The sequence below is a fragment of the Miscanthus floridulus genome, chromosome 18 (assembly GCF_019320115.1).
Source record: "Miscanthus floridulus cultivar M001 chromosome 18, ASM1932011v1, whole genome shotgun sequence".
In the NCBI taxonomy this organism is placed as follows: domain Eukaryota; kingdom Viridiplantae; phylum Streptophyta; class Magnoliopsida; order Poales; family Poaceae; genus Miscanthus; species Miscanthus floridulus.
The window spans coordinates 79,409,735-79,431,819 of NC_089597.1; the positions used below are offsets into that span (position 1 = coordinate 79,409,735).

A 22,085-nucleotide genomic window follows, 5' to 3' on the forward strand; every position below is an offset into this window, starting at 1 on the left:
GCGTTCCTTCCAAATACAAATACACCATGACCGATCTACGCCTCAACAGGTTGTCCACGACGTCAAGTAATGCTGCAGCCTGCAGGCAGGTGATGACATTTGGCTCCTAAGGGCCACGTATGAGGTAATGAATGAATGACGTGCTATTGGGTTCGTTGAGCTGTAAGGCTGCACAGGTGTACGCTGCACCTTTAAAGCCTGCCAGTAGCGCTAACCTTTCAACGTAGCAAATGGTTGAAATGTGATTGTTTTTATGTACGTCACACATAAAGCAGATGATGACCTGATGATGTCTATCAACAAGCTAAAGGTTTTTTTCTTTCTTAATAACGTAAATAAAGATCAAGTCTAGGTTAATAGCACAGCAACATATGATCCTTTTTTTTTAAACTTAGCAACATATGATCCTAGGAAAATGAAAACAGAGCAACTGAGGTCAAGTGTTTGGCCAGCGCATTCTCAACTCTGAGCCAACCTTGATTTTACTATTTTAAAAAAATTCTAACTGTCAATGGTATTTTTGGTTACGATGAACGGTGAGTATTCTTTTGAACACAATCGGCCTGCTAGCCTCTCCCTCGTGCTACCATGTGTCGATCCAATCGAGCCTGAATCTTAGCCCTCCTGTGTCCCTGTCCCCTCGCGAAAACAACCAGAAACGATCGAGAGCGGAGGCGCGGGCAACATCTTCGCCTTCAAATGCAAGTCTGCCTCCGCACACCACAGGTTGCGGCACCAGAGACGACGCCAAAGCAAACATCTGAAAATAGCCGAGTGCGCGCTCTCCCGCCAGGCCGCCGCCACCGCCACCGCCACAGCCTTTCCATGCGCGCGCGCACACCTGCAGCTGCGCCTGCAGACGCCGCTCACGTCCTGCGTCTCCTCCTACTCGTCCCTAGCGATGGCTTCGTCCCCAGCGCGGCGGCTATATTACCTTCTCCTGCTGGTTCTCCTCCTCCTCGCCACGCTCTCCTCGCCGTCCGTCCGCGCTTCCTCGGAGCGCCGCCGCCGCCGCGTGGACGACAAGCCGGCGTTGCCACCCGCCGTGGTCCCAGTCCCAGGGCGCGCGCGGCAGCAGTTCCACGTGGCGCCAACAACGGGGCCGATCAGGGAACGGAGGAGCAGGGCGCGCGGCGGGGGCGGCAACGGCGCATGGACGTTCTCGGCGATGCTGCCCCGGGGGTTCGTGCCGCCGTCGGGCTCGTCCGATTGCCACAACGACATGCCGGACACCGCCGCCGACGCCCAGTTCTTCGCCTGTAGCGGCGGCGGGACGCCGTGACGACGACTGAGGCCGCCCTGGCGCTAGCTTGCATGCTTCAACCGATCGAGAGAACTTCTCGGAAGCGCTGGAATCGCATCTCTCTGCTAATGCTATCCCCTGAGGGCTCCTTGCAAGTGTAAATGCGGTGAGGCTTACTCTGTTCTTGTCTAGTTCTATACACGAAACATTCGAGCTCTGAATCAAATGAACGGATAAGAAGCTATGTCAAGCTAGGCTGACTTCACGATGAGTATATCCTTGTTCTTGAACATGTAAAGGAGAAACCTTTATTCAAATGCTTCTTGGTTCGACAACAAATGTGCTCTCTTCATTAGCCGCAGTTCTTATTATGAGTTGAAGTTGAGCTCTGCCTCTTCTGTTCCATCATCCATGGAGTCTCATTCACCTTTTGCTCATGTGGCGAACGATTCGGTGACTCAGAACTCTTTTTGACAGAAAAAATAAGCTACGTAGCTTAAGGGCTTCTTGTTTTTGGGATCTCGCCATTAAACTAGGCTTAGAGTGCATGCAAAGCTCGGACGGCGCCTTGGAGTTTCTTGGAGGCAGGAGCAGAGAGCAGAGGTTGATGCTTTTGGAGCAGGGGATTACGGGGGTTCAGGCGTGCGGATCAAGAGCAGGACCGTGGGAGCTATAACCAAATCGGGTGGCATGCATGTGGGCGTCGCATGATCTAGGGAGATTTGGGGGCGATGATTGGTGAGTTCCCATGAACGCACGATGGCCGTCTAGCAGCGCGCGAGTGGCGAATGATGATTGCATTTTATCGTCGTTTCGTGGCGTCTACTCCATGCAGCAGCCGCGCCGAGACAAATTAAAGCACCTTAACAACGTCGTGCCGCTCGATCTCGTGGTGTTACCGTCCACGTGATTATGAAAGTTCAATTCTTTCCCAAGCTTTGGTAGCTGAGCAACCGAATGTGGAAAAAAAATAGAGCAAGTGCCTTACGTGAAATATAATGGGTCAAAATCTTGTCATACATGACTGGATTTGTTAAACCACTGCTGCTGGCCCTCCCTTGCTAATTGAAAATTTGAAATTCTAGCGCCGAAACCCTATAAGGGTTTATTTGTACAGCTTATAATAAACAGATTTATTATGAAAATAAACTGAAATTAGAAACAAAAGCGATGTTAGTGCTTTATTTATTTATATTAACTTGTTTTAGTTCATCTTGTGAGTTGTGACAAAAGCGATGCTAATGCAAGCCGCAGATACAAAACAAAGGGATTGAGTTAATTGGACTTTGATGTGCCAGCTAACATGCCATTTTATCAATTTAGTCAAACTTTCCATTGCCCAGTATGTTCTGATAACCACACCTAAGAAACAAGTTAAACATATTTTTCTGTCAGACTGCATATATATGAAAGGCGAGGAAAACTATCTTATTTGCTGCATGCAGTCATTTTTTACTGGTGCCTCCATACTATCTTTTTTTTCTTTGTAAAAACAAGCATGCACCATAAATTTGATATCACAATGATGTTACAAGAATCGTTGCAGACCTCACATAAATCAGGAGCTTATCTTGCTACGAGTAGGCCTTACATCTAACTTTTAAAAGTACTACTCGGCCAAATACTGCAGGGTCCAATCATTAAAGAATCAGGCTAATCTTCAATTTTTTATCAAGCCAAATGGCTACAACTAAGAGAAAATACAACATGTTCAGGGGTAACCATGGCCCTATTGGCCCGTGAGAAGCTCTGATCCGTCACCGATATCAATCAAGAGTGATAAATAATGAAGCCAACGGAACAACGACAAAGAAAATTACAAGAGCTAAATTCAATAGTTTTAGGCATGAAAAATCGTTGACGTCTGAATCACATTTCAAATGTAGATATTAGTAGCATGATAGCATCTGCATAGTTGCATTATACCCGAAAGCAGCTTAATAAGGTGAATAAACATAGTGTATGACAATCATTCAGACATGCAACGATTATCAGCATATTAAATTGTGACGAAATAGTGGGAACAACAAATCTGATCAACAAGATTTCAGAAACCCGGTAGAGAACTAGGCAAGAGTAAAATAAGGGGAAAATATTCAGACAATGTTTCACCTTGCCTTTGTACTGGAAGTGAAGAACTTTCAACATGTTCTACTTCTACACACTAACTGCTGGTTGAGAAGAGGTAGCCTGTGTATTGCTCACAGTTTGTTTCTTGCTCACTGTTCTTTTCTTTTTTACAGGTTTGGCATTTAGCTTTGTTGGTGAAAGGTCTTCTGGGTTGATATCACATAATGTAACTCCCAAGTTTCTGATCATATTGAGAGAGATAGTTGGTGGCTTGGATGAGCAGCCAAGACAGCTTTTATCCTTGCAAGAAGAGGATTTGAAGCCCTTGTTGATCTTCTTCAGTCTTAGGCTTCTTCTCATATTAGCTTCAGAAAGTGGAGTCTTCATCTTGCCTTTGCCTTTATTCTTGGGAGGGTTAGTGTTCTTGTCTGCAATGTCTCCTATGTTCATATCATGTTCATCATCCATTGATTCTAAAACAACAGCAGGTGCAAGCTCAAAGTTTGAACATGCAGAGACAACAACAGATGGACATGAAGAAGGAAGTGAGAAAAGAGTAGAATTACCATTTGTGGCAGAAAATTCAGAATCCGAGAAGGACCAAGCCTTGGATTGGAGAAAATCTTTTGCCCAGTCAAAAGTAGGAGACTGCAATAAAAGAAAGGAAAAAAATTCATCTAGGCATCAGGTATTAGAACTGTAGTGGAGCTGGTGGAAGGACCAGAAAAGTGATTTGCCCATTGTCTAATTGCTTCAGGGCAAGGACCAAAAGTTGGGTGCTGGGGCCAGGAATCCTGCATTTGCACAAAACCCAACTGAATATTCTCATTCTGTGGAGGTTGTATAGCATTGTCAGCATTGTCAACACCATTTATCCAACCCAGTAACTCCTCTAGGAATTCTTCTGGCATCAGAGGCTGTAGGTTGTTGAAGTCAGGAAAAGGTATAATTTCAACAGGAGGAATTGGTAGCTAAACTTGTGGAAATTCTTCTGAATCAGTATCAGTTTCATCATCTATTGCCAGCACCTATTCTTCAGCCACTGGGGGCAGGTCAACTAATTCTTGGTTATTTTGGATGACTTCCTCAACTGGCAATGGTAAACTATAACACCCTAAAATTTGCTACTTTGGAAATGTAGTTAAATTAATTTAATTTTGATTTTTTGTGCTCATGATATATAGGAAAAAGAATAATTTTTATTATATTAAAATTTACCACAGGAGTAACAACATGGATGTGCATGCATGCCGTTGCATCTGTTTTAATTGGTTGAGAGGTTTAGCATAAATCTCAAAATGGTTTAAATTGTATTTTGAAAATGGGTTTGAAAATAGAATTCAGGAAAAGAAAAGAAAAATTGAAAATAAAAGAATTTAAAAACTTGTAAAATTTATTTTTGGAAAACTTACCAAAATTTCTCATTTTTATTTGAATTAAAAAGTGTATTTTAAACCATAATCAAATATGATTTGGTTTACATTTGAATTTGATTTTGAAAACAAAATAGAAAAGGATTTGGAAAATGGAAAATCCTCTCTTCTCTCAATCTGGACCAAAAGCCTGCTCCTCTTTCTCTCCGCGGCCCACTCTCTCCTCCTTCCCTTCCTGTCCCCGCAGCCCAGCAGCGGCCTGTATCTTTTTTCTTCCCCGCGCTCCCTCCTTGGACCGGCCCAGCCGAGGCTATGCTGCACTCTCTCTCACCGTCGACCCATACCGCACGCAACGGCCCAGCCAAATAGTGTGTCGCGCCGTTCTTCTCTTCTCGCGCGTAACGCTAGCAGGCAGACCCCACTCGTCCGCACCATCTTCTTCCCGCTCGTGCTCGAGTCGGACACCACCGCCGCCACTGCCGAGTCCGCACTGCCTACGCCTCGCCGTTGTCGTGCCTCCCAAGCATCTCGGCCCCTGAAATAGGAGCGTTGTGCCACCCACATCGCCCCCGCATAATCCTAAGCCGCCATGCTCGCTCCAATCACCTCACCCGTGCTCGCAACCCTAGCCGTTGGGTTGCCATCATCCGACTGCGCCGCGCGCCACCTCCACCCACTCCCCGCCGCTAAGATCTACCGAGGTGAGTTCACCTCGCCGTCCTCTTTCTCCCCGTGCCCTCGTTTTGCTCTGTGGTGGTCCATAGGACCTAAACCGGTTCGCTAGCGAGCTTCCTCGCCGCCGTTCATGGCCGCTGCCACGCCGACTTTTTCTCCGACGGCCGCACACTCTCTCCCCATCCCATCTAATCTGAGCCATCCATCTTTGATCCAACGGCTCAGATCGGCTAATACCCCTTCGGGCGGACGTTTTGCAAAAGAGCCCCCGTAAGTTTTTAAGTTCGAACCCGCCGTCCCTATAGTTTTTCTAAAGAGCCCCTGCCTTTTCTTGAATTAGTACCCACAGTCCCTAGTCTGTTTCAAAATTTGATTTTATTTATTTAAATTTAGAAAATCAAGTTCCATCTATTTACAAAATTGCCACTATCTTCGGTGGGCCATATCTTCTCCATTTTAACTCTGATTTGATCCGTTCAAGTTGTTAGATTCATAATTGAGTAATCTACATGTCCATCCTACTGTTAAATATATTTTCAACTTTTGAAATTCGATGTTAGATTTAATCTATTATTTTATTAAAAGAAATCTTGTTTAATTCAAATTTTTTCGTTATAGCTCCGATTAGAGTGCTTTTCGCGTCTGTGTATTCGTAGTAACATGTAGAACATCTTTAAAACCTTTTTACTTGTTGTTTCATATATTTGGTGTACTGTTCTAATTTAGTTCTATTGTTTGCTTCGTGTATGATTGCATGGATGCTTGTGTGGTGCTTTATGGTCATGTCCAGTCGGTGAGCTTTATGTGTTGGTCAAGGAGTTCCATTGAAGGTTTGAACTAGAAAAAAGATCTAAGTTTAAGGCAAGTATAGCATGGGATCTTCCTTATTGTTCTATTCACTTTAATAATTTAATCATATACATGTGTCTACCTTGGCAATCGTAGTAAGTTTCTTAGCTATTTAATATCCTAGATTCCTTGTTACCTTTGGGTTATTGCATTGGGTAGTATGATGCTAGTGCTCAACTAAAGCCATGATCCTGTAACTTGACTAATGGTATATGCAATAAACACTAAAAGATACTTTTTAACAACATGGAATCAGGGGGCTAGATCATTGGTCTATTATATGGTGCTCTAGATTCCTCTCCCTAAGGACTTATCTATAAGCGAACATTCGAGACTTACAGTACAACTACGAGGGCTATATGGCTCTAGCTTTAGCTTAGTATGAGGACCTCTTCTAGGTTGTTAGGGGGTTACATTTATTGGTGTAAGAATGGCTTGACGAATCAGGTATAGGACAGTGTCTGCCCCCTTGTGTATAGGCTGCGTGTCGTTGTGCCATCGAGAAGGGGGCTTCCTATATCTGTTTACCGAGTGAATCTAATGACCCTAACTTGTTAGATGAATCTTTGAAAGGCTTCATAGTGAACCCTGTCGACCTTCCTAGGTAGTGGGTCAAGAGGCTGATCACCTCGGGCGAAAGGGTAAATCACCACTCACAGTGAAAGTGTACAACCTCTGTAGAGTGTAAAACTGGTATATCAGTCGTGCTCACGGTCATGAGCGGCCTTGAAACCCTTACGAAATAGATGATGAACACTGATGATACGGATGATGAAGATGCTCACTAATGATTACTATTTATGCTATTCATTATTCATGTTTACTTGATCATGTGTTTATATGGCCTTATGATAAACTTGTTGCTACTCCTATGCTAAAATTGTGACAATTAAAAGCTAATCGCAGTTAAACCAGTGAACCTTTTGAGCCTTATGAATCTCATGTTATATTTCTTGAGTACGACATGTACTTACGCTTGCTTTACTTTTTAAATCTTTGGATAAAAATCCTGGATGGGTACCAGGTTGCTAGAGTTTGGAGGAATTAGGCTTGTGATCAACTAGTCAGTCGTCCATGTAGAATTAGAGTCTTCACCCGAAGATCAGAGTTATCTTTTCGTTGTTTGTTGTCTAAGGTTATATCCTTTATACTAAGTACGTTATGTATTAAGCATTGTCTTTCGATATTACCCTTATTTATAGCTATATGTGAGATTTGACTTCCTGAGCTCATATATGGTGTGTATCTAGTTTTGTTCTTAAAATCGGGTGCTACAAAGTGGTATTAGAGCAATGTTGATTGTAGAACGCAAGCCTAGTAGAAACTGGTCATTCCAAGGTTTAGAAGTTGCTATAAAAACCCTTGGTCTATTAACCTTGATATTTTCTTCTCTACTATATCTCTACCCTTGTTATTCATTTCTACCTTGGTGCTTATTTAAAGTTTTTGTTCTTATCTTCACTCCTTGATTTGATATGCTTTTAGAACTATCCCTCATCACCTTCTTGTGTAATCTGAAGATGAGTCTTAGGATTGTTACCCCTAGTACAATGAGGATGATTGTATCGCAAGTTGAGTCAATGATTGAATTGTGCACCTTTAGTGCTTTGTTGAATTGTCATTATGCTTATGCTTGTTTTGAATCTTTGTAATGATTGCAATGATCGTGTTGGGTGTTTCCACAATTTCATTTAGTTTATAAGCCTAAGGTATAATGATTAATAAAATAAATAGTTGGGTTTTGGTTATCTCCTGTTTTCTCTATCCTGTCTTTTCAGAGCAAACTACACTCTTAGGCTTATATCTCTGATTTTAGACAATAAAAAATCATGAGAAAATTCTGGACAATATTAGACTTCAATATATTTCTGTCACCAAAAGAATCACCTTGATATCTATGTTGGTTATGGAATTATGAAAATCACAAGATGATGCAATCGTGGTGTCTAAAATCTAGAGTAGTTTCTGTTGTGAACTACTTTTAACTATCTGAACTATAGAATTTGGAAAAGTATTCTATAAGGAAGTTGTGGAGAATTTTATAAGCTTTCCAACGGTATAAGCTACAATTTCATTAGATTAACAGAATGAGAGTTTCAGCTGTTTTACTGTGCTGCTATTTTCCTATCCCGCGAGTGAAATTGAGTTGTCTGTTCACACCTTTGCACATGAGTTTCTTTGGGATGTCAGAATGCCCTTATGCTAGTTAATCCATCTAGAAGAAGGTGGAAGCTACACCATATTGTCCCCTAGTTGATCTTTTCTTAAGGGGGGTAGCCAAGTTGAAGAAGTTGCAAGATGAAGTTTCATACGTTCTAGTTCTTCATTTGGAGGCATCGATTATCTCTGTGATGGTTGCTACCATGAGAAGGTGTTTGTTGTGTCCGGCCAACTCTAGGGCACAACACAAGACTAGTGGGAGTCTTACCAGTATGGATGTCCCAACAATGTTGGACAGATCACCTAGAAGTAGTTTAGCGAGAACTTCAGGTCGTACCACAGTCCCACAGGTGTGGTAGAAGAAGTGGATAGTGATGCTAAGAAGCAAAAACGCTTTTTGAAAGGACTGAATGATGGTTTACAACTACAGCTGATGACCATGGTGTATGTCGACTATCAAACATTGGTGGATAGAGCAATTGTAATTGAGGACAAGCGTTAAGAGATGGAAGAGAAGAACAGAAAGCATGACCTTTAATCCAAGTTAAGAAATACCCGTCTTTGTTTCGCTACACAAGCAGAATATTAGTCACATCCTATATATCTGTTTGGGAATACAGATCAGGATCAGGATCAGCAACCCAATGATGAAGTGCAACATTTTAGCTCTCAGAAGCCATGTCTATCATCTCCTACTATCACATTGATGAAGACAAATACTTCTACTAGTGAGGAAGATTATGATTGTGGTAAGGTTGAACCCTATAAGAACGATTGTCTTGAGAAGTTTGCTAAGAGTAATCAAAGCAAGAATCAACTCTAGCAGGAGCTAGAACAGAATGTCCATAAGGAGCAGGTGCAAGGCAATAAGATAAAGCGAAACTACATTCAAGGCAGGTTGAACAATGTGGATCTGATTACCACTCATGGAGCTAAGGAGGTTGTTTATGGTTTGGTTGCAGTAAGCTCAGACACTGTTATGGTGTTGTTTGACCCTAGTGCGTCACATTCATTCATCTCTAGGGAATGTGTGGAAGATCATAAGATAACTTTGCTTCCAATGAGGAAACCCCTGATACTTAACTCTCTAGGAGGAGAAAAGAAGGCAAACTACATATGCCCAAAAGTTAGTCTTAACATAAAAGGGAAGAACTTTGAGGCAAACCTTGTTCTTTTGTAATTAATAGACATTGATGTTATCCTTGGAATGTGATGGTTGTATGCATGTAAAGGAGTATGCCCAACGTTCGGTGCTTCTAACAACACTGTCACGAGAAAGAATTGAGTATGAGGGTATTCAACCTGCACCGAGGAATATTAGAATGCCCTATTAGGAGGTGTATACTCAGAGGATGTATATCACTTAAGGGCTTCATCATCCAGAGTAGTATCCTTTGCTCGGTTGATAAGTTATTGTATCATCTATGAGGAATTTATGCATTCATCAATATGACTCTGCAATTGAGCTATCCTCAGCATGGAGTCCAGTCTTCAACATACCTAGGACAAGTAGGCGTTGATGACATAGGAATGAGATATCTGATAACTACATATGGTTCTAGGGAGTCTCAGGAAATCCCAATGATATACTAAGCATGACAACAAGGTTTGGATTGAAGAAAGTTAATGATGTGATAGGAACCCACTCAAAGATGCGAGAGAAATTCAGAGTTTTAATAATGAGGTTTGGTTAGAGGTTCAAGGGAAGTTTATCCAAGACCATCAAGATATTGATAGAGCTACTGAAGAAGGTTGTAAGTTCATTTGGATTAAGAAACCTCAGGTAAGCTTGGAAGAAGAGGCTTATGCAAGAAAGCATGAGATGGAACATCTGAAGTATGATCTAGAGTTATCCATTATAAAGCATGGAAGTACTATCTACTTAGGCATAACAAGTGACATTTAGGAGTGTCACAAGAATCTACAGGACATCTTCAATAAGATGGTCTTGAGCTTGTGATATCCTCGTTGGAATGAAATTGATTATGACTTGGAAAAGTGCTATCACTTCGAGGAGCAAAGTCATGGCCGATGCCTTTAGCAACAGAGAATTATGCTAAGAAGGTTCGAGTGACACCAAGGACTACGAATTGTATTCAAGGTTCGAGCAACTTAACCAGAATCCTTATTGTTTTGAAGATTGGTAGTAGAATCTCCTTCTGACAATGAGATTCGTCAAGCTCCGTTGGAAGGTGAATATTTTAAGAAAGAGAATTGATATTATGGACTAAAAAGAAAAAGTGGCCTAGTGATTGGAGTTACCTGAGTATTGTTTGGAGTATCTGTCAGAATCTTGGAATCAGTTTGGCAAGATACTTGGAGTAAGGTTAACAGGTATGCAAAGTAAAGTGGGATCCTTATCAAGAAGATGGAACTATACGAGGAAGTAAAGAAGAATCCAAAGACAAAGTATCCCAATCTCCAAGTCGACGTCTTCCGATTGTCGAGGACGAGATTGATCTTAATGGGGATAGAATTGTAACACCCTAAAATTTGCTACTATGGAAATGTAATTAAATTGTTTTAATTTTGAATTTTTGTGGTCATGAAATATACGAAAAAGAATATTTTTCATTATATTAAAGATTACCAAAGGAGTAGCAACATGGATGTGCATACATGTCGGTGCATTTGTTTTAATTTGTTGAGAGGTTTAGCATAAATCTCAAAATGGTTTAAATTGTATTTTGAAAATGAATTTGAAAATGGGTTTGAAAATAGAATTCAGGAAAAGAAAAGAAAATTTGAAAATAAATGAATTTAAAAAGTTGTAAAATTTATTTTTGGAAAACTTACCAAAATTTCCCATTTTTTATTTGAATTGAAAAGTGTATTTTAAACCATATTCATATTTGATTTGGTTTATATTTGAATTTGGTTTTGAAAACAAAATAGAAAAGGGTTTGGAAAATGGAAAATCTTCTCTTCTCTCAATCTGGCCCAAAGGCCTGCTCCTCTTTCTCTCCTGTGGCCCACCCTCTCCTCCTTCCCTTCCTCTCCCCGCAGCCCAATAGCGGCTTATATCCTTTTTCTTGCCCGCGCTCCCTCCTTGGGCCGACCCAGTCGAGGCCACGTTGCACTCTCTCTCACCGTCGGCCCATACCGCATGCAACGGCCCAGCTGAGCAGTGCGCCGCGCCGTTCTTCTCTTCCCTTGCGTGTTGCTGACAGGCAGACCCACTTGTCAGCACCGTCCTCTTCCCGCTCGTGCTCGAGCCGGACACCACCGCCACCGCTGCTGAGTCCGCACCGCCTACGCCTCGCTGTTGCCGTGCCTCCTAAGCATCTCGAGCCCCTTAAATAGGAGCGTTGTGCCACCTGCATCGCCCCCGCATAATCCTAAGCCACTGTGCTTGCTCCAATCGCCTTGCCCGAGCTCAAAACCCTAGCTGCTGGGTCTTTGTCATCCCGCTGCACCATGCGCCGCCTCCGTCCACTCCCCGCCGCTAAGATCTACCGAGGTGAGTTCGCCTCGCTGTCCTCTTTCTCCCCGTGCCCCCGTTTTGCTCCTGTGGTGGTCCGTAGGGCCTAAACCGGTTCGCCGTTCATGGCCGTTGTCGCGCTGTATTTTTCTTCAGCGGCCGCGCTCTCTCTCCCCTTCCTATCTAATATGAGCCATCCATCTTTGATCCAATGGCTCAGATCGGCTAATACCCCATCGGCTGGACGTTTTGCAAAAGAACCCCCGCAAGTTTTTAAGTTTGAACCCGCCGTCCCTACAGTTTTTCTAAAGAGCCCCTGCCTTTTCTTGAATTAGTACCCGCAGTCCCTGGTCTGCTTCAAAATCTGATTTTATTTATTTAAATTTGGAAAATCAAGTTCCATCTATTTACAAAATTGTCACTATCTTCAGTGGGTCATATCTTTTCTATTTTAACACCGATTTGATCCGTTCAAGTTATGTTAGATTTGTAATTGAGTAATCTACATGTTCATCCTATTGTTAAATATATTTTCAACTTTTAAAATTTGAGGTTAGATTTAATCTATTATTTTATTAAAAGAAATCTTGTTTAATTCATAATTTTTTCGTTATAGCTCCGATTAGAGTGCTTTTTGCATCTGTGTGTTCGTAGTAACGTGTAGAACATCTTTAAAACATTTTTACTACTTGTTTCATATGTTTGGTGTACTATTCTAATTTTGTTCTATTGTTTGCTTCCTGTATGATTGCATGGATGCTTGTGCGGTGCTTTATGATCATGTCCAGTACGTGTTGATCAAGAAGGAGTTCTATTGAAGGTTTGGACTAGAAGAAGGATGTAAGTTTAAGGAAAGTATAGCATGGGATCTTCCTTATTGTCCTATTCACTTTAATAATTTAATCATATGCATGTGTCTACCTTGGCAACCGTAGTAAGTTTCCTAGCTATTTAATATCCTGGATTCCTTGTTATCTATGGGTTATTGCATTGGGTAGTATGATGCTAGTGTTCAACTAAAGCCATGATCTTGTAACTTGACTAATGGTATATGCAATAAACACTAAAAGATGCTTTTTAGCAACATGTAATCAAGGGGCTAGAGCATTGGGCTATTATATTATGCTCTAGATTCCTCTCCCTAAGGACTTATCTGTAAGCGAACATCCGGGACTTACAGTACAACTGTGAGGGCTACATGACTCTGGCTTTACCTTAGTATGAGGACCTCTTCTAGCTTGTTAGGGGTTACCTTTATTGGTGTAAGAATGGCTTGACGAATTGGGTATAGGACAACCTCTATCCCCTTGTGTATAGGATGCGTGTCATTATGCCATCGGAAAGGGGGGTTCCTATATCTGTTTGTCGAGTGAATCTAATGGCCCTAACTTGTTAGACGAACCTTTGAAAGGCTTCATAGTAAACCCTGCTGACCTTCCTAGGTAGTGGGTCAAGAGGCTGATCACCTCCGGCGAAAGGGTAAATCACGACTCATAGTGAAAGTGTACAATCTCTACAGAGTGTAAAACCAGTATATCAGTCGTGCTCACGGTTATGAGCGGCCTTAGAACCCTTACGGAATAGATGATGAACACTGATGATACGGATGATGAAGATGCTCACTAATGATTATTGTTTATGCTATTCATTATTCATGTTTACCTAGTCATGTGTTTATATGGGCTTGTGATAAATTTGTTGCTACTCCTATGCTAAAATTGTGATAATTAAAAGCTAATCGCAGTTAAACCAGTGTCAATCTTTTGAGCCTCATGAATCCCATGTTATATTTGTTGAGTACGACATGTACTTACGCTTGCTTTACTTTTTAAATTTTTGGATAAAAATCTCGGATGGATACCAGATGGCTAGAGTTTGGAGGAATTAGACTTGTGATCAACCAGTCAGTCATCCCTATGGAATTGGAGTGTTCATTCCAAGATCGGAGTTATCTTTCCGCTGTTTGTTGTCTAAGGTTATATCCTTTATACTAAGTACGTTATATATTGAGCATTGTCTTTCGATATTACCCTTATTTATAGTTATATGTGAGATTTGACTTCCTAGGCTCACATATGGTGTGTATCTGGTTTTGTTCTTAAAACCGGGTGCTACATAAACTATCAGTAGCAGCATCATGTGGTTCATCATTATCATTCCCATTCACAGGATGAATTGGAATTGAGGGAGGTGCTTCTTCTAGGTTGGGCTGAATACCTTGTTGGGCTGCATTTGGGTTATCCCAGGGAGCCCAAGCAAGATTTCCCAAATCAGCCTGGAACTGTCATGCAAGCAAGTCTTTAGGCATGAATTAGCTCAAGTAAAACTTCTTGCTAAAGAAGATTTAAGTTTACAGATTTAGTTATAGATAGACAACTTTGTGTAATCCTACTTATTTTCTTTGTTACTTTCTTTGTTTCTTGAGCTTTTGTACCAGACATTCTCTGTACTTAAATTTTAATAAAATCCCAGTAGGGGGCGCCCCCTCCTGTTACACTAATAAAAAACTGCTGGTCGAGAACAAAGCGAGCATCTGATGGGAAGAAAGCGTGCATCTAACAGATGCTCAGCTAAACCAAAAGGTGCACATATGCATAGCTAAACAAACAGATGAACAGACATATCTAAACTAACAGATGCAACAGGAGATACCACCAAAAGTTCCTATTCCTACCGACTTGCATAAAGAAGCATTACCTCGTACAATTTCTCCAATTGTTCAGCGACAAAAAGGTTGTCTTTCTTCTTGCCGATCGACTGCAACTTTAGACAAATAGGGTTGCCCCATGTTAGTTTAATAGCTGCTTAGATCGTGTTGTTATGCAGCACCACGGAAGACAAGACCTTCTCGATCGACCAAGGCCCATTCCACCTCCTAAAACACCACATCGTCCTCGACATCACTGAAATCAGCAATCTCCTCCTGCTCTGTTGTCAAATTGAGGCGTTGAATGACGTCCACGACATTGGGATTGGGAGTCTCCCTATCACCGAACCAGGCCTCCTGCTCCTCCCTTCCGCGTCTCCTCTGACCGCCGCCATGGGGTGAATCTGGATCGGAGAGAAGAAAAATAGTGCCAGCGTTCTATCCACGAACTCACACAAGCCAGCGATCCAAACTAGATCCTAAGCGGTTCTAGAAACTAGTAGGAAAACTTGAGTTTCGTTTCGTCTGTGGTTGACGGCTCCAGAATGGCTAACGTCGATTTGCGGTAGCTGTCCTCGACAGATTTGTCAAGGCCAGGTGGCCGTTGGCGTTGCGATGTAGACCTCACCGGAGTGGTGGGGATCTAGAAAGGAATCGAAGTTGCCCGTGCGATCGCTTGTGCGCTCAATCTGGATGTTCTCAAAATGTGCCAAATTCGGGTTTTGTCAATCCTCCGAATGATGATTTCTTGGTGCTCGTGGGAAATCCAGTTGCACAATAAGTCCCCAAGAGGTCATAGCACCTAAAGATCAACCAAGAACAACCCTGAAACCTTTAGCTCAAACCGATGCTGCCGCATGTCTAACCTCCGTCAAGCTTGAATCCTTCGTCTTCCTTCTTGACTTGACCGACATCATCTTCATCACCCATGTAATCTTGCTCTTCATGTGCCTAATGTGATCTGCACATGGTCCGTTCACTAGCCTCTAGTCCCTCGGTCGACATCCCGTCCGTCCTTCACTGCTCCCGGTCCATCACACATGGACTTTGCATTTAACCTTCTCCATTGTCGTCAACCGTCTTGGCACACCCAAACACCTGCATATTCACAAGCCAAGACATGTTGCACAGCAAACAACACAACTCAACATGACGCCTCAGGTTAGCCATTAGTATAATCAAGCACAGCTTGCTCGCTGCAGCTTTTCCAGCTGTGGCTGTTGGCTGTAGTTGCAAAAATAGAAGTAGTGTGCACTGTAGAATACACTAGAAACGGTTGCAGCTGTGGCCAAAATAAGCTGCAGCGAACAAATATATGACTCAACCGGAAAAGCTGACCTCTTATACTTGTGTCCTATCATTCATCACATACACATGGACACATCTCTACTCAGGAGCGAAGCTACATGTAGATTAGGGGGTGCAAATGCACCCGCTAAAAATTATAAAAACAGTGATTAGTTCTAAAATTTCACCATATATGTATCTCTATAAAAGATGTCTATGCACCCCCAAGCTAAGTGTACCCCCTTCGCCAATGTTTCTAGTCTCCACCATGTGTTCGCAGCAAAATATATCAACACAGAATGCTGGCCAAAATGGATTAGGACCCGTGCTAGTTCTCGATTTAGGAGGCAAACACTGGTTCAAGGAAGGGAAGTTACCATTTGTCGCAGCAAGATGAAGGCAATGGATTTGGAGGTGGGCGGTGCTGTTCTTCGAGGGCTAGACTGTCTGGTCAGCATCGTCCCTTGCTGAGGAGTGGCACCAATTGGAAGGGGACGGGGCGACAGGCCTCGGGCAGGAGCCTGCGAGAGCAAGCGGAGGGTGGTAGGGAGAGGGGCCATAGATGGCGTGTACAATGGAGACAAAAGGAGAGGTGATGACTAGCGCGCATGAGTATGAGACGGACTGTAATAGAACCGTCCAATTTATATAAGATCAAGTACGGCTGTCCCCGCTAACACGTTGACACGCGCATACTTTCACTCACATAAACCCGGTAGTCCGCCGAGTGTCCCGAAAGACCTCGGTAAATCAACATCACAACCAAGATCGCGGGATTAAGCAAATACACATCACATACACAGGGTTGCAGCGGAAAATAATATTACAAATGGATTCACAAATAATAGTACAAGTTTTGGTTTTAAAACCGCTTAGTGAAAACAACACAGCTTTCCAATGATTACATTAATATAAGTTCCAAATATATTGCTAGCATAAGTGACATCATCCGACAAAAGCATATAGATGAGAAGTAAGTATAGAATCACCAAGCCCACCGGCGGTTATCCACCATCTTCAACAGGCCGAGAACTTCACCTGCAACATGGTGGGATAAACCCTGAGTACGAGAATGTACTCAGCCAGACTTACCCGTCGTAAACCAGAAATAAAGTGACACCAAGGATTATGCAAGGCTTTATTTGATGGAGCTGAGCTGACAACCTTTTTGCATAAAAGCTTGAGTAATCATTAGCATTATCCGCCTATACTAGCAGTGATTTTTAGCCATTACCTACCATCTATATTAGCACCTGTACTAATCAATCACTTAATTAAGTTGCAAACAATAATAACCATATCAGGTAATTCATGGCTCATTATCATAGTCATCATTTAACCATATCATTAAATTTAGTGAATCTACATTGCCGCTGCTCAGTCAAGTTCTCACTATCCGGGAGAGACGGCGATTCGAATCGATTCCTATCCAGCTGGAGGGGTATTCCTAACACTCACCCAATCCACCTGATCAAGGGTTTCCTCGGGTCACCTTTGGTACATCTCAGGAATCGTGGCTCCGAGCAGCGCCGCACCCTCAGGGAGTCCACTCTGCCAGGTGGTCAATCTCACCTCGGACTTACGCCAATAGCTCCCCGCACATCCTTACTACCGCCAGGGTGCGCACTTTCACTTCTCGGTGTCTCCCTGAGGATAGGCATGCGTTCGCGGTCGGAACGAGTTATCCGGCCAACTAAGTGATAGGCATGCGTTCAATATGACATGAGGACGTACAGCGAATCGGTCCTTAAACGACACAGACGGGGATAGATTCACACCCAAGACCTCCATGCCTTGTTGCTGCACTACCATCATCCCGTCCGGTCTCTTTTCATTATTAACACATGGTTCTTTTCCATGATAGCAATTATAGCCAACCGTGACCGGAGCTCATCCTACATCTCGCAGGTGACAGGAAATCACCCGACTTCTACCGGTCTAAGCATAGCTAAGCATCATTCGATCCTACACTTAATTAGGGTTCATAGGATTTTATCTGGACAAGGTAAGGATATAATGCAACAATTGGTTCCAACCAGTTCCTATACTTAATGCATCATCAACAATAAAAGATACTCAAGATCTTTGTAAAAACATGGGAGGCTTAGAATGCTCCGGGGCTTGCCTGGGATCCGACACAAGTCAGTTCAGTTAGGTTGCACCGTCCTGGTGACATCTCAGGTCCTAGCACTTGCTTAGTCCTTCCATCTTCGGGATAGATCCATCAAACGTTGTCTTCGGGTTTGGCTCCAACATCGCATCCTTCACGAGGTGCATCTAGCGTACCTAGATGTGATGCAATATGCAAGTGTATGAATACATGGAAGTGTAATAGACAATGCATCGCAGGCAGTAAGTAAGACAAGCACAAGGTTACATTAACATGCACAAGCACTTCGCATTGCCTACTTTAAATATCGCACAATTTATCATCCCACGATAGCAAAGAAGACGACAACACCAAGCATGACACAAGTTTCCCAAGATCTCAGGTACTCTAACTCAGTCGTCATTCAAGGCATAAGTCACACTTAACAATATACAAGCAAACACTATAATTGGAATCTGCCAATTTCTAGACATGTAAACAGCAGCTACAAGATTTAGCTATAACTGGAGTTACACAAATCCAAATGACTTGCAAGAAGACATTCTGGAAATCTTATGAAATTGTCTACAATTCATATTTAAACCTATCAGCATGATTCCAAAGTTAACAAGGTTAAATAGGCACATTTATCAAGGCTGGTCCAGAAATTCCAGAAAGCTACAATTTCTGAAGACCAACTTAGAACAGTCATAACTCACAAACTACTTGGCCACCTGCCATGAAAATTTAACACAAGCTAGTTAGGTGAGTTATCTATAACTTTCTTATTATCATCTTAAGATGATTCTACAGTTAGAAGGGTCAATTAATCCAATAATTGCATCTCTGTCCAAAACATAGACAGAAACTGACATGCCACTTTAAACAGCTATAAATGGAGTTATACATATCCAATAAATGTGGTTCTAGACTTTTTAGAAAGCTTATCAAATTCTAAAAAACTTTGTTGTAAACACCTAAAGCAAATTCTACAATTAAGAAGGCCCCACAATACCAACAAGGTAACCCTGTCAGAGTTTGGGCAGAAACAGCCACTGATATTTAAGCAAGTATAACTCAAGATCTGCTTAACCAAAAATCATGATATTTAGCTTTTTGAAAAGATTAATAAAAGTACTACAACTCATGTATTATCATGAAGTCATGATTCATAACTTAACTAAGCCAAATAATTCAAGCATGCAGGACTATTCAGGGTTGGAGCAAAGCAATACAGTACATTTGTTATTTTTATAACTCTTAAAATATAAATCCTACACTTCTGAAATTTTTACCAGACAACAACAATAACCTTATGAGCACTCCATAAAAATTTCACATTTATTTGAGTAAAATAACTGCAGTTATAAAAAGAACAAGACATGACTAGCATTAAGAACCTAACTTCCTAAATCTATTTTTACAGCTAAACCTTTAAAGTAAAACATGTAATATTATAGATCTAGTGCATAGAGAATTTCACAAGGATTCCAAAAAGTCCTCATTTGCTATTTTACGGATTTCCTATGAATTACTATGATTTTCTAAACTTTCAGCCGATTTAAAACAAATAGGTCCCTCGAGGTACTATTCACTTGAGTCAATGACAATGCAGTTAGGCCCTTGACCTTCATCGAATTTGAGCCCAAGGCCCCTGGTCGCAGAACACAGCAGGGGAGCTCGTCGGGGACGGCAATTTCGGCCAGAGGATGCCATGCCAGCGGCAGCGGAGGAGGGCTGCCTGGCCTAGCCACGGCCAGCTATGGCCACGCCTCGCCCTGGCCGGCCCAAGCTGTAGGCAGCAGCAGTGGCGCAGCAGCCGAGCAGTAAGACGGCACTGGCGGACGGCACTGGCGGCTGGAGGCGGGCGGCCATAGCGGTGAGCAGCGGCGCTCCAGCGATGGACAGCGGAGGAGGAGCTGCGTGGCCGTCACGGGATGGAGAGGTGGAGAGGTTGGAGGAGGGAGCGACGGCAGCTATGAGTTCCCGGTCATGGCGAGCAAAACGGACAGGAGAAGGAGACCGAGCTGAGGGAGAGAAAGTGAGTAGAATGGAGAGGAGGGAGGCGTGTGCTCAGGCTCGGCCTCTTCACATCCGAACAGAAGGTGGTGTGGTGGCGGACATGCAAGAGAGCGAGGACGCCACGCGGCGTTGCGCTCCAGTGGTCGGTCGGCCATGACGAGCTGAGCTTCAGACGTTACAGAGACAGAAGGAACAATACTACCGCAAAAGTACGACTGAAACTCTGACTTTCCCATCCTATAACTCCCGATCCCATGGTCCTGTGATCAAGGAACAAGAGGCAAAGTTGTACATCTATGTGAGGTGAACAATATTGCCTTAAGGATCAAGAGCTAAGTCGGCCTAGATTTGGAGATATGGATCTTCAAAGGAGGGTACCTCAAAACTGAATTCAGCCGTTCAGTTACGGGATGACTGAAACCGTATTCTTCTCCCTCTTCTACTCCCAAGTACATCCAGTTTCAGCAAAAACGTCAGTAATACAAGTTGTATATCTATGGGAGTACTACAACTTTTATTAAAGGTTCATGAATTGCTTCGGCCTGGTTTGGGAGATACAGAGCACCAAATAAGCTAACCTGAAACTGAAATTTCCGTTCCCAGACTTAGAAAAATTTCAAGTGCTGAAAACAGCTGCTGATTCAAAGTTTGAGCCTCGGTTTGACTTGCTTACAAGCTGATCTAGCTCTTGGTCCAAAAATAAAGTTTGTTGTGCATAACATGGACTCCAACTTTTATTTAGGTTCCACTACCATTCAAAGACTCCAAGCCACAGTTCAAACTAAGTCAAAGTAGCCTCACGGTAAAGCTTAAATCTGAGTTTTAGACCGATTGATGCATTTTCTTGATCTCTGCTCAACACGAACCCTTCATGACTTTTGTTGTGGAGTTCAATTAGAGTCATTTGGGCAAGGTTCCAAGGTTTGGTTGATGACCTACATTTCCATTCACTTAATAGTGCAATTCAAGCACTTAGTAAAGTCATTACAATAAGGATATAACTTATCATTTCATGTGACTTTTTGATTCCAAACTTCATGAAACTTTTCCACGGGTCTAGATGGATGCATATGGATGTAATGTACGTGGAAGAAGCATGCTTAGAATTACTCTTGCATAAACTTAACAAGGGTCCATATGTAAGTAGTTGTGTGTGGCCCAAGTTTAAGTTGAAGCTCCATCATGTAGATTGGATCTTGACACCTTGATTACCACTTGACATGTCATGTTTGAGTTCAAACCCATTGCTTAACTGGTGATAAACACCGGGGGTGTTACAGCCCTCCCCCCTTAAAGGAATCGCGTCCCGAGATTCGGTGCGAAAGACTTTTAAGGGAAGAGAAACTTGTCATCCAGTTTCCAACATCAGTGATAGCATTAGGCTACTTAACTTCGAAGCATTAGAGAGGCTAATTTGGTCACAACACTTTCTGATACTTGCTCTTCATCGTAAGATGTTGTCTGAAGACTTTCCTTCGTTGGCGTCCATAAAGCATTGTTACATTGGAAGGAATCCAAGATAGCACTGTCCTACATACTTTGTCCTCGATGTACGAAGAGTGATACAAGCATAGACTAAATACTTGTAACATCTACTTCTTTAGTGGATAAAGCACAGAGCTTATGGGCTTTGCACTAGATTGCAGTCGGTTGACGGATATTCCATGCAACGGTGTTATATTGGCTCCTATGATCTGAAAAGCAATTCTCTACTAAAGTGGCTTGAGCACAACTTCTCGTAAAGGAGGTGATCATAGACAGGGTAAACATCCTTTGAGGGTATGAGAAGTTAGTTAACCAATATCCTAACTGGTTGTAGCGGTGCAATCACTCAGATGTCAACTGATGGAAAGCTACATAATATTCCATGTGTGTAGTGCTCTTTCTCTGATAACAACACTATATTACCTGAGTCAGTTGAGTGAGCGGTGAATGTGATAGCTGACTCTGTTGACTCAGCGTTCCTGATGATCATTCCTTAGGGAACCTTTGGATCTAAGTTGCAACAGTGATCTGGGTTGAATCTGATGCAACCTATTGGGTAAAACACATATAAGGTACCAAAGGCATGTCAGCATTGGAGAACCGTTGATGCAGAAGGATGTTAGCGAGGCTTGGAGGGCAGCACAAGTTGCAAGTAATCACAAAACTAGGGGCTAGTTCACTACCAAACAGGTTAAGTACAATTTGCCTTCGTGGTGCAGTTGCACAGCAAGTTGGGTTTACTTGCATCGTAGCAACACCAGCTT

The 22,085-nt window shown here is 42.6% G+C and overlaps 1 protein-coding gene across 6 annotated transcripts; it reads left to right on the forward strand.

The window, feature by feature from the left end:
• Positions 1-711: 711 nt before the first annotated feature.
• Positions 712-14,022, forward strand: LOC136521380 (uncharacterized). Of its 6 annotated transcripts, none has more exons than XR_010775535.1 (5): positions 712-1,409; positions 3,487-4,412; positions 12,595-12,631; positions 13,656-13,785; positions 13,961-14,022. XR_010775535.1 is itself a non-coding variant. In XM_066515115.1 (1 exon), the coding sequence occupies exon 1, from the start codon at positions 902-904 to the stop codon at positions 1,280-1,282; it is 381 nt and encodes a 126-aa protein (XP_066371212.1). In that variant the 5' UTR covers positions 712-901; the 3' UTR covers positions 1,283-1,582. The 6 variants fall into 6 exon arrangements, 1 of the variants encoding a protein (XP_066371212.1); XR_010775536.1 differs by having other exon boundaries at positions 3,487-3,727; positions 3,829-4,412; positions 13,656-14,000; XR_010775533.1 differs by having other exon boundaries at positions 13,656-14,000.
• Positions 14,023-22,085: the final 8,063 nt, after the last annotated feature.